General features: G+C 36.0%; 2 protein-coding genes across 2 annotated transcripts; both read right to left on the reverse strand.

The window, feature by feature from the left end:
* Positions 1-501: 501 nt before the first annotated feature.
* Positions 502-5,686, reverse strand: LOC115974431 (coatomer subunit alpha-1-like). The gene is made up of 4 exons (XM_031094802.1): positions 5,412-5,686; positions 4,996-5,231; positions 4,225-4,719; positions 502-3,794 (listed from the first exon to the last, which is right to left on the reverse strand). Exons 2-4 carry the CDS (start codon positions 5,201-5,203, stop codon positions 844-846), a joined length of 3,654 nt encoding a protein of 1,217 aa, XP_030950662.1. The 5' UTR covers positions 5,204-5,231; positions 5,412-5,686; the 3' UTR covers positions 502-843.
* Positions 5,687-8,894: 3,208 nt separating this feature from the next.
* LOC115959168 (S-type anion channel SLAH1-like) lies at positions 8,895-13,165 on the reverse strand (the record flags this gene model as incomplete). The annotated part of the gene is made up of 3 exons (XM_031077484.1): positions 8,895-9,170; positions 9,989-10,741; positions 13,133-13,165. Coding segments are annotated over 3 exons (1,062 nt in total), but the record flags the coding sequence as incomplete, so codon positions are not given.
* Positions 13,166-13,405: the final 240 nt, after the last annotated feature.

A 13,405-nucleotide genomic window follows, 5' to 3' on the forward strand; every position in this document is an offset into this window, starting at 1 on the left:
CTGGTTTCGACAAGGCCATGGTCATGGGAAGCAAAAATTAAGACCCAGAATCTAAAACTAGAGACAAACCACGCACAAGGCAGCAACATCGGGATTTTGACGGGAGAGAGAGCTCAGGCCACCCTTTGCATCCAATTCAACAATCAACGCAAATATGAACTGAGAACATCACAGACCAACAATTCACATTGCCCAGTTCCCAAGGAGTTCAAGGCTGGTGGGGGGGTCGAAAGAGTTTTATTCTGGTAATTGAAATCAAAAAGACAACATAATCATGGAAGAATTATATAGGAGGACAGATGGTATGTGCTGGGCAGTGGGCATTGAGAGGAGCCCCAAGACTGTGACAGCTTTTTGAATCGTTAAAATCCTTAGTAACAGGGTAAGTTTGACCTGCAGAACCCTCAACGCCATATCAATTCTGTCCAAACAAATCCGTCAAATTTGAGCTATTGGTTCCTAGGAGAAAAGAGAAATAGAAAAGTGCACTAGTAACAATTCTACCACTTCCAACCAATTGAAATTCACATTAATAAAATCTCAGGAAAAGCACCGACTATGCCCCCATCAACTTGGTTCACTAATTCTCACAAGTCATAAGAACACCTAGGCCAAAACGCTCAAGTAGTTTATTACAGTGAAAACAAAATTCATAATCAAGAATATTAAATTGTAAGGGAAATATAACCTGGCAATACAAATTGAACCAAAAATATAACAGAACCTGACAGAACCCAGTATTTAGTTTTAACATATGGACCCCCTGCTTGTGGAGAAGAAACAACTATCATAACCAAAGCTGCTACTGGAAGTTGAAAATAACTCTTAATTTTGCCTCTCTGATCATCTTATCTGCGAAGGAGAACAAAGTAACCCAGATGCATCTGATCCAATAACTGAAAGATCACAAACAGCACAAAGCTGCCCTTCCTGGTCTGGAACAAACCGTGAACTGCAGTAAGGGCATGATATGTCCTTCTGTCCACGGTATATAGGCACGTATGTTGCACCACAAACTACAAATGGGTTTCTGAAGTCATAATTCAGCTGGGTTGCATCTTGCATATTCCTCTCAGCAGCCTGTAGGACTTGACGGGCAGTTCTGGCTTGGTTATCAGCGGTCGGGTTGGTCTCCAACAAACGCCTGGCAAAGTTAGCTGCTGTGCTGAGATTACCAGCCTTATAGCAAACAGTCATGGCATTCAAAAGTGCAAGTCTCAAGTGAGGCATTTGAAGGTTACAGTGGGTGAAGTAGGCTGCAAGCTCCTGTTGGCGTACTGGGTTGTCTCTCATTTCCCTCCTCTTAAGTTCCATCTTCAAACCCAGAACATATTCCTTAACAATGATAATCAATTCCTTTACTTCATCAACCTCTCTCCTTGACTCAACAACAATCAGAGGAATGGTATGGAGAATACTGAGGAAAAGCCGTAAAGCCTCTGTAAATTTCCCAGATGTTGTGGCCCTGTAACCAGCCTTGAGCTTCTCTTCAAGCTGAGAGAAATGGAACACAAGAGTAGGGGGCCCCCTCACGTTAGGGCTAGCTGATTCACTCCATCCCCTCTCAATTGCCACTGAGATCACAGGAGCTGAAGAGAAGGCACGCAGATAAGAATGGCTGCCCATGTGCAAATCAAGAAATGATGGTCTCAATGGAGCAAAGTTCCTTATACCCAGCTGTCGGCTCAACAAGCGCATTGCAGTATCAAAATTTCCAGCTGCAACATGTTCAGCAGCAAGAGAGGATTTTTGAATCCAAATTTGACTTACAGGCATACCAGGAGTTGGGGCAACAAATACTGAAGAACGGGCATTGCCAGCAGTTTTGGGTGTATCAATCTCGGGTGGAAGCTCAAGATCTTCAAGATCCCATCCTCCGTTTTCATTTTCTTCATGCACATCCTCATCCTCCAGCACTGCGCTAATGACTCCATTCTGCATGTTTTCCACATCAACGATATCCAAATCCTCACCCCAATCAGCATCTGCAGCCTCTTCATATTCTTCTTCAGCATTTCTGCCCGCAGTCTCAAGACCACCCTCAAATATTCCTTTCATCACCCTCAACAAGGGCCAATCTCCACTACATGTGACTGGACTTGGAGGCATCAAAAGAGATGGTGATTTGCCCTCAGGTAAAGTAGGAACATTATCTCCAAGTTCAGCTGCAAGACGTTCAGCAGTATCATGGAGTCCGTGAACCCTAGCGGCAATATAAGCAAGGGGCAGATGGCCAGCATTCTCCAAGATCTTAACACGCTCTTTGATATCACCCAAATATAGGGCATTGTGGAACTGACCCATCACATCATTCTTGACTTCAGCAATTTTCAGCATTTTGGACAATTTGTCCAAATTCCCTGTTATAAGATAAAGGAATGATAGCCTCTCAAAGTTCTTTGTCCTCTGGTATGCATATTCTACAATGCCTGCATTACCCTGACGTAGGGCCTCCACTCCCAACCGGTACCAGTGATCTTTCTCATCAATTTCCTTAGCAGAAGCAACAGCAACCTGGATGTTGCCACTCTCTAGGGCCAAGTTGAAGCGAATCCTCTCATCCCTCACAAAATGAAGGGCAACCTCTGGGAAACCTTTCTGCTGCAGGTATGCAATCATGGCCTGCCCACAGAGATCAGAGTTCCTAATCATGCTCATAACCTGGTCATATCTCTTCTTCAGAAGGAACAACTTAAACACATATTCAGTAGCATCAATAACAATGGCACGGTTTTTCCCATCTCGATCCAAGCAATAAATTGTATTTCCAGAAACTTTCGTTATGTATACAGGGACATCAAGAGTCCGAATTATTCCAGTATCCCCATTAGGAAGGCAGTACTTGATGTGGTTCAGGGTAGTATATATAAAGACACCAGTTTCATCCCAAGCTCCACTCTTTACACGGATTGTCTCATGGAGAGTGCATTGATGCACGAGCTTCTTACTGGCAATTATAATAGAATGTTTGCTCAGCAAAGCAACGGTCTCCATGTCCTGAGACCAAACAACATACCTAATGAAGGGAGTTTGAAGCTCCCCAAGTATAATCCTCTGCTGGAGGTCAAAAATAACTACTCTATCCTCTGCCCTGCATAGCAAGTTTCCAGTTCCAGCATAAAATATTGCATCAACAATAACCGGAATTGCACTCTTCTTAACAATCTCATTTTTCAGGTTTTTAACCAACACTTGGTTGCTGCTCTTTTCAAGCACTGCAAATCTATTCCGAGCCACAAAAACAGCTGATCCTCCAGAACCTCTTTTTGCCTCCTGAACAGTCTCGCCCCTACCAAAGCTATCTTTGGGTATAATATATAGTTCATATGAACCCCCATCTACATCCGAACAGATAAGAACCGCATTTTCTGTAGGGCTATAAGAAAGTGTTTTTGCCCCTTGATTCAAGGTGGAAGAACCAGGCCTTCGGATTGGGATTACCTGAGTGTCTCTCTGAGTTGCAAACTCAAAGAAGCGCAGAAAACGATCTTTAACATAGTACATAGAATCACCACTCACGGAGAAAGCAGGCCGCTCTCTCTCTAATTTGAAAACAATCATGCCACTATCATGACCAGCAGCCAGAAGGTTCATTTCAGGATGCGCTCCAAGAATCCAAAACCTGTCGTGCTCCCTGCGAAATGTCTGAAGACCAGTCCTCTTAGTAGCATCCCAAACACGGATACTCCTATCCTCTGAATTGGACACAATAATATCCTGCCTAGCATGGAATAGAACGCATGATACATTATTCATGTGCCCTCTCAAGGTGTCTACTTCCCAAGCCTTTGTATCTGAAATCAGAAAGGTGAGCTGGCAACGATTAGCTAGTTCAACTCTACAACTCATAAACTTGTACAATGTATGCTATTCACAGAAGGAACCCATTAAATCACTGGTCTAATTGATTCCCTCAGAGCTATCTCCCAGCAAAAAAAATTAATGTTAGATTTTTGCTATGTAATCATGCAGGCATATCGAATTGATCCAAAAATAGCATGATAATCAGTCATGAACTTTTTCAAAAGGACAATAGGGAGAAAAATGTAAAGGTCATTTCTTCTCTGCAGCTAAGATTAGAGAAGCACATGCAACAACAACAACAACAACAGACAACTGTTTATAATATAAGAGAGATTTTTTTTTTGGTATGATGTTTTCACTCAACCAAAAGATAAATTAAAAAAAACTAACCAGGAAAAGAAAACAGATCTACATACATACCATTCATTCTCCAAATTTTCACTTGCCGATCATCTGCTCCTGAGACAATCAAAGGAAGAGTAGGATGGAATGATGCCCAATTAACTCCCCGATCATGACCTTCCAAAACATACTTCACGACAGCATCAACTCCACCAAAGAGATCTGTATTCATCTGACTCAACCTTAGGATGTCATCTGCAGGGGCAACTGTTTTCTTCCTCAGGGCACCAATATCCCAGACACGAACAGTTTGATCCAATGATGCTGACACAACCAGGTCCTCCTTAGGATGGAACGAGGCACACATGACATAATGGTTATGTCCAGTTAGAACCGAAATACAAGTCCGGGACTGCCAATTCCATATCCTGATAGTCTGATCATCACTTGCACTAACAATCCACGGGTATTCATGATGGAATTGAACAGTGCGAATGTAATCAAGATGTCCAAGAAGGGTAAACAAACACCTATGCAACTTGTAATTCCACACCTTGATCTTGTAATCATCCCCTGCCGAAATGTTATAAACCCAATATTATTCCCTCTAAACCCACCATATCAGATCAACAAGCAAGCACGAAAACTACAAACCCATCTATAATTTTTGAAAACAGAATATGGGGCCATCATATATTGATTAACAACAACAATGTGATTCATCAGATTCGACAACACGAATAAAAAAGCTGCCCTAAATTGAAGATCACAACATATATAGCAATAGCAATAGCAATGCAAATCAAATAAAATTCTAAAACAATGACATGACGGGTTGATATGATATACCCCCAGAGACAAACAATGGCTGAGACTTGTGGAAATGGACGCCACGGACGGGCCCATCGTGCTCGTCGAAGCGATCAATGAGAGTCCCCATCCTGTAATCCCAAAGCTGGATCACACCGCTGTGAAGACTCGCCAAGATCCATGGCCTCTTACTATGGAAACTCAGTCCCTTCACTCTATTACTCTTCGTCTCAAACTTCGTCAGCATCCTCACCCCCTCAAAATTATCAAAAACCCTAACACATCAAAAGCATTCGCATTAAATCTCCGTTTGGATGCGGAGAAATCGACAATTAAGACCAATTCGAATTTCTAATTCGTTCTCATCGTTTCAAAATTTCCGATCCGGAAACCTAAAATTGAATTGAAATGCACGTAATTTTCCAAATCAAGGCGGAGAAAAGAGCGGATCTTACCTCGGATCTGAGAGTGAAGAAGGTCGGATCAAGGAGAAGAGAACGTTGCCGGCGACGGGAGGAGCGGAGATTGGAGATCGGCGGCGGCGGCGGCGGTGGTGGTGGTGAGGTGGGCGTAGGATAAGCAGGGAGGTGGGTGAAGGTTAAGAAGGGATTGGCGCATAGATCTTCAGATTGGAGAAGCGTAGTGAAAGGAAAGGAAAGGAAAGAATGGAAATTGTAGTTAGTGATGGAAAGCGAGAGTCGTCTCGCGCTAGCAGATCTGGTTTCCTGCGTAATAACGTAAATTGTTTCTATACATGACTGTTAGCGCGTGCAGTTCAGACTCTTCTTTTTTCTTTTTCTTTTTTTCTGTTATGAGTAAAAGTGAAAAAATCACAATTTATTTTTTTATATTGCAAATTTGATTCATGGTAAATGGGATATTATTATTATTTCTTATTTTAATTAATTATTACATTAGTTCATGAATTATGATGACGACGACTATGGATAAAGGAAAAATAAAAGAAAAATGATAATCAATTTTAAATATAGTTATATATGTAAATCCAATCCTAAAGTTAGGTTTAATATACCCCACAACTCTGATTGACAGGATAATTGTTTGTTGGATTAACCTTTTACCATATGATTTTGTTTTCTATTCTTATCCTATCATTAGATCTATTCCATCTATATCCTATATAATGTATATTAGCATTGGAATTTTAAATTTAGTTAAAAAATATATATCTCTCTAGATATATATATATATATATATATATTTTTTTTTAACTGTGATCTAGTGTCAAGTGTTATTACGGTTAAATTTTACATGTTCTAATTTTATGCTAAAGGTTCATTCAAATTAAAATTAAACTACACTTTTTGACACTTATATATGGGAATGTTTTGTTTTTTAATGTTGTGAGAAACCGTGACCTCGATGACCTTGGGTGTATGGTTTGGCCATGAATAAATAGTTTATCAAAATTATGACTCAATTGGTAATATTGTTCTTCATAGATTAAATATTTTACATTTAAGTTACCACCTAGCTATTTAATTAAAGGAAAAAAATAAAAACCAAAAAAATACAACATTTACATTGATATAAAACATAAGATTGAAAACTACAACACATTGCTTCATAATTACAATTTAAGAAAAATAACAACTTTGATTCATAGTTACATTCTACAATGTGAGAAAATACAATAAAAAGTTTGGTCTAGAACCAATAATCTAAGTTTGAAGGTTACATTACATAAATGGAAGGGATTAGACACCATACCAAAGTTAGTCTTCTCATAGATAAGTTTGAAGGCCTTGGATTCATGTCATACACACACAGGAACATAATAAAGTTAATAGCGCGCAAAGCTTTTCAAAGCTGTCATAAATAGAAGTAGTGCATGTGATCATGAGAAAAATAAATTCAACTTGTTTGAGTTTACAAAATCTGAATTTCATAAAAGTATATTTGAATATTATGTTTGAAACCCTAATTTGATGCTTGCATCGCATGTTCATGTTTGCATTCATGCCAAATCATCAAATAACACCAACTTTGAAGAAACTTAGTGCAAAAAATTAGTGTGCGAGAGACTATTTTGGTTTTAGGGTTTACCAACATGCATATAGCTCTTTGCAAAGACAGGTTGACAATGATTACTCAAATGTCAGATTGGAAATCCTATGAATTATTTTTTAAGTGTTTGTAATTGGGGATAGTTCGGTATTATTTCAAGTGTGTATGGAGGGCTTTAGGAACTTAGAAATGATGCAACTCTTGCCGATAGAGTTGTTGCTCTAACATAAAGGATCTGTAGTCAACCTATTGTGTTTATGAAACATTGTTCTAGAGCAACTCAATATTAAATAAATTATAACTAAATCATATCTCATATTTCCTTCATATTGTTTTGATTTCAATTTTTATTTTTATAATTAAACTACGCATTCGTTTGGGATGAGCTGAAAAATTCAGCTTATTTACATTTTTAGCTTATTTTTACTACTATTCATGAGTCTCACTGTATTTTTTGATATTATTCATAGGTCCCACTATAATATTCAACTTATTTTCTACATTTTCAACAAAAAGTTTTCAGCTTTAACTAAATAAGTCGTTTCCAAACGGACACTACATATAATATTTTCTACAATTTCTCATATTGAATTTTTAATTATCAATGTTTTTAATTAAATATATATATATCATATTTAAATATGTTTCACTCAAACATATATATAAATATATATATATATCATATTTAAATATGTTTCACTAAAAATTTGTTTGCCCATCATACTGATTAGTGGTTAGGGATGTTGATTGAAAATGTTGTGTTATGTTAGTTATATTACGATGTTTTGTACCGAAGTCTTACCAGTTTTTCACAAAGAAATTTTAAATCAATGGAAAAGCTGAGAAGTATTTTTCCCCAGTTTAACTTCAAATAAAAGTGGTCCACTTCTTGAGTTAAATTTGACGCAACAGGTTGTCACATGATGTTTAAATTATTGTTGTCACATGATGTTTAAATTATTGCTCGCATGTGTTGCAATGTTATTTATCCTCAACATAAACATGATGCCAAATACTAAACTCATTTTGATCAGTCTAGCAATTTTGGAATTTTAGGAATGCATATTAGACCGGTTAACGTTTGTTTGTTCAGACTTGCATATGATATGGTGTTTGACAATACTCAGATTCATAATTTAGTTCCTGGTTCAGTTTGAGTTGCGCCCATCTAGAATTATAGAAGGCCCATAGAGTGCTACAAGAGCCCAAAAGAGTTTTTAACAGAAACTTTAGCCCATTTAGCAAAATTATTTAAGAGGTTGCTAAAAACATTTGACCATTTACATTGTTCTAAATATTACTCTAAAATTGTTTTTGAGATTGAAATTAAAAACTTGTTTTTATGATTTTTTTTTTTTTTCAAAATAAAAATGTGTTTGGAAAATATTTGTTTAAAAACAATTTTTAGAAAACAAAAATATGAAAACAGTGGTAAAAATAATAAATAATAAATAATTAAAAAAAATCAAAAACATTTTTCTCTTTATCATCACTACCTAACAAAAAGCTTATCCCATCAACACTTATTAGTTACATTTTTTTTCCAATTTTTTTTTTAATAGGACTAACATATAAACATTTTAGGACATGTGTCATGTTCATGTTGCATCTAGTGAATATAAACACTTTGCAATCAATAAAAAGCTTATTCAATCAACACCTATTAGTAACAATTTTGCAATAGGACTGAAACATGGTTATTTTAGAACATATATTGTGTCAAGTGCACATAAGCTAGCATTCTACAATCACTACTTTTACGGTCCTCACATAGAAATAGGTGTACTATATCCCACATATATCAAGGAAATGAGTTAGAAGTAATGAAGTTTACAAGATACTAGAGTAAAACTGTGTAAACTTTGTGTCACGATTGAGCTTGAACGTGATTTATAATCCACATCTTTTGGTCACACTACTCTTGGTAAATGATTAAGCAGATTAACAATTGGATCGTTGTCAGATAAGAGCATCTTAGTGTTGAACAAAGTGAATACCATAAGACCAGGTAAAACTAAAACAGATATTGCCAATAGAAGAAGCATCAGGATGTGTGCAATGCTCCCTTTCACTTCTTGTGCATATTCTGTGGAAGCTAGAGCAAGGACAGTCAACGGGAATGAGTAAGCCCACCATGCCACGTTGAATTTTCTCATTGATCTCTTGAAAAGGTTGGGCCTGAAGACCTGAAACCACATAACCTCTACTTCACTTGTTACACTGAAAAAGAATACAACTTACGAGTAGCTCCCAATATTGGACTACTTGGGATTTCGCATGAAAGAGAGAAAGTGATTTTGAAGCTTAAGATTGAAAGTAAGTCCTAATTATTCTAGAAGTACTTTCCAAAATGTGTTTCTAAACCCATGAACGGATGGAGCAGGTTCAGGCTAGTCATAAAATTAAAGAGTCATCTGATATCAATGCAGATTTTATTTTCATCAAACACTTTCAACAAGACCATATATGAGTGATGTTAGAAATATATACTACAAATTTTACTAACTGATTTTTACAAATTGATGTGTTCCTAATCACCAAAAAAAAAAAAAAAATGTAACATTCATTAATTTATTATTTTATTAAAATCCACTAATCACATTTGTAGCATCGATCAATTTATAAATTTTAACTTATAAAATTTGTATTAACTTTCTCTTTATTTTATATCTATAATTAATATGGCAGATATTATAATTTCTAAATTTAAAAATATTGTTTGAGTTAAAAGCTTGCATATGATCTTTGATAAATCTGATTCTAATTCCAAAAGCAGCTTATGGATTATGATCTAATTAATTTGGTCAAATTAGCTAGTTAGACGGTTTATCATAGAATTTGATTTGATAATAAAGAACAATCATTAAAGTGGATGTAATAATTAAGTTAAAAAATATCTCTAAACAAAATTTATATATCTAGGGGTTGAGTTCTATCTAAAGTGATACATCCAAACTACTTGACTATGGTCATGACCGTAATTTTCAATGCAACCAATACATACCAGAGACGTAAAGAGGAAGAGCGAGAGGAAGAATAGCATCTTTGAAGCAATATCAAAAGCCCCAGCTATGGACTCCCAAGCCAAGCTCGCCACACTCGGTGCTGCAAAGTACAAAAAGAAGACTGGACTCAACATCCGTGGCAGCTGAATCCCACCCGAAAATCGCTGATAAAGAGTCACAAAAAGCACTAAATAGTGCACTATGCCTAAGGAAAACAAGAAAATAGAGGTTTCTTGCCACCCCATGTACGCAGCAGCTTGAGCTCCAACCAAGTTTCCGATGACTGATAATTGGCTAGTTGGATTTGCCACGGTTGGTAAGAACTTCTTGCCCTTTGTGAACCATTGGCCATAGATTTTTACATCAAGCACCACCAGAGGAATCACAAAAACCCACCAAAGGACTAAATAGGGGAAGGTTTTTGGAGCTATGAATGGTGCAGATTGAAGCAAAAGAAGCCAAGAAATCCATGGAGCGAATAGGTAGTTGACCCCTACGTTGTGCAAGAACTCTGTCTTCACTGTGTTAAAGTGAAACAAGCATTTCAAGAGGTAAAGCAGAGATAGTAAAACAAGTATAAACAGAGCCAGAGACCATAGTACGAGAAAAGGCGTTGGATGAAGGATGTGAAGCGCGTGACGTAGAATACTTGTGTCATTGCTTGGTCCATTTAGTGTCTTCCATAACAAAACTTGGCTACCTAGAGATAAGCTTATTCTGAAATACCCTGCATGAAATTTGGCCAGTATTGAGTTTAATGTGTTTAGCAATCGTTTCAGTATTATGATTGAGAGTACTGTTTGTTGATTATGGTTTGTGAAGGTTGTGGATGCCTCAACCACTACTTCAATGAGTTCAATCTCAGATTGAGATCCTCGGGTTGCCACAGGAGGATATTAGAGACTTAAAAGAGTCATTGGAAACTTTAGTGAATGGTTTTAGTGTGTGGGAGTTTATGCACACTAGGCTATTTTATATTTCATAAACTATATAGTAAGCGAGGAGGAGAGAAGAAAACGTGTAAAAAATAATAAGAAATGTAAGGTCCGTTTGGATTGAGTTTATTGTTGCTGAAACTGAAAACTGAAAACACTGTAGCAAAATAATTTTTAAATATGTAAATAGTACCGTGGGATCCATTTTTAATATTTTTTAGTGCATGACCAGTGTCAGCACAGTACTTAAACAGTGTATTTACTGTTTATAACAGTAAAATTTGTCCCCCCAAAGTCAACAAATGCGGGCCAAAAAAAAAAAAAAAAAAAAAGGAGAAAACGTGAACTCATCAAAACGTGGACGCAAACGCGGAGCGCAAACGCTCACGTAGTGGTGAATACGTAATATGAATCCAATGACGCAGTGCATAGGCTAGGTCAATGGGCATTGATATAAGGAGGTATTCTCAGCTGTGACGCGCGGTTGGACCCAGGGACAGAACTATTAGGGGCTGAGGGGGCTATGGCCCCCCTCAGCCTTTGAAAAAAAAAATTCTAGTATATATATTAGCATAAAAAATTTACTTTTGTTTCTAAAATTAATACACTTAGCCCCCTTCTCTCAAATAATTTACAAACTGACCCAAGAAACCAAAAATGAAAAAAATTATCAAATCATCCGTTGTCTAGTTGTCCCAAGAATATCAAGAAAAACATTTAGCTAAACATTTGGACAATTTAAAAATCCGAACAGGAAGGAAAATCCACAAAACAATTCACATATTCAGATAATAATAAAAAATCTTTAGACATAGTCTAAGTAAAAAAAAAAAAAATTTATAACAAATCAATTATAAATCCTAGCAAAAAAAATCACAAAAACCCAATAATTTTTACCCAATTTTTACCTGTCATTTTGAGAGCTCTTTGTCCCTCTCAAATTACTCCACTCCGTAGTTATAGAGACAACTCCTATGCTGCTAATCACTCTATCCACACATCAATTAGTGTCACCAGCAACTTGGATTAGTTGGTATCTTTAACTCAACCCATGAAGAAAATTTATTTTTTAAAAAGCTACTACTCTTTAACACAACCTGTGTAAAATTTTTATTTTTTTTGAATGATAGAATTTTATTAATTTTTAATGTTTTATTAACTTTGGGACACACTTGGTACGTACTACTAGGCTTCTTAAAGTTTTTTTTTTTTTTTTTGGAGTGAAGGTTGAGCATAGAGTGGTGTTGTTATTGCTTGATTGTGTGTGAAAGTTAGAAACGAAGTTTTGTCTTGCAGGAGAGTTATAAAAGACCAAGCTTGTCCAATGAATTAGTATGAAGACACCTTTGGGCATATTGACATTTGAGTCGGTTTATATTTAAGAGTTTTTTTTTTTGTGAGAGTTGATGTGTGGTTGTAATTCCTATTATTAATAGAGAATTCTAGTTTGTATTGCCCATGTATTATGATGCTAACTATTTTATTATTTTGTGTGTATTTCACAACAATTGATACAAGAACTTCTATCACAAAGCCTAACAAGATGGTATTAGCCTAAGAGGACAATGATAATATTCAGGAAAATTGCAGTTAGGTAAGTTGTCTGTCTTTAGTGTCTTCTCATATTTTTGATACATGAATGACTTTTTACACACAAAAAACAATTGATTAGATTACGAATGTACAATAGTACATAAATGAAATTATTAGAAAAATAATTCTTCATCTTCTTTTTTTTCTCTGAGACTATATATGTTTACACGTGGTCGCACATCAAAGAACTCCCCGGCCCCAACCCGGAAAGCTGCTGAAGATTGAATATAATTTATTTAAACGGTCATTAAATCAATTATTATCTTTATATACATCATCAACAAATAAAAAATAGAAGCTTAAGTAATGCATGCTTGAATTAAGAAAAGATCAAATGCACGTAGCACATGCAATCGTATAAAAATTATCATTATTTAATGAAATGACGGGCAAAGAAACCAAAATAAATTTAAACCAGTTAAAGAGAGTAGGTACTCATGAATTTTTAATTGAATAAACCTAAACTCCAGTTTTTAATTGGACCGTATATGTCAAGATCAAATCTCAAAAAAAAAAAAAAAAAAAGGTATATGTCAAGATCAAATGTTATTTGCTAGAATTGAAATCCCTTGAATCTTGGCTAGATTTCCAGAAGTCAGACCAAATGGTTTGTATATTAATAACGATTGGCTCACTCCTCGCCAAATTTCAAACATATATATATATATTACTGAAAATTCAAATAGTATATAAAACACCCTTAAACATTTAGAGCCCAATTACAAAATAACCAATTCAAGCTTTATGACAAACAACAAGTGTGGGGAAAATGAACACAAGCTATAAACAGAATTGGTAAACAATCTAAGCCAATTAAAAAGATATCCACAGCAGAAAATAAAAAGCAAAAATAAAGGGAAGAGAGATGCAAACACAAGGACAACACAC

The sequence above is a fragment of the Quercus lobata genome, chromosome 2 (assembly GCF_001633185.2).
Source record: "Quercus lobata isolate SW786 chromosome 2, ValleyOak3.0 Primary Assembly, whole genome shotgun sequence".
Taxonomy (NCBI): domain Eukaryota; kingdom Viridiplantae; phylum Streptophyta; class Magnoliopsida; order Fagales; family Fagaceae; genus Quercus; species Quercus lobata.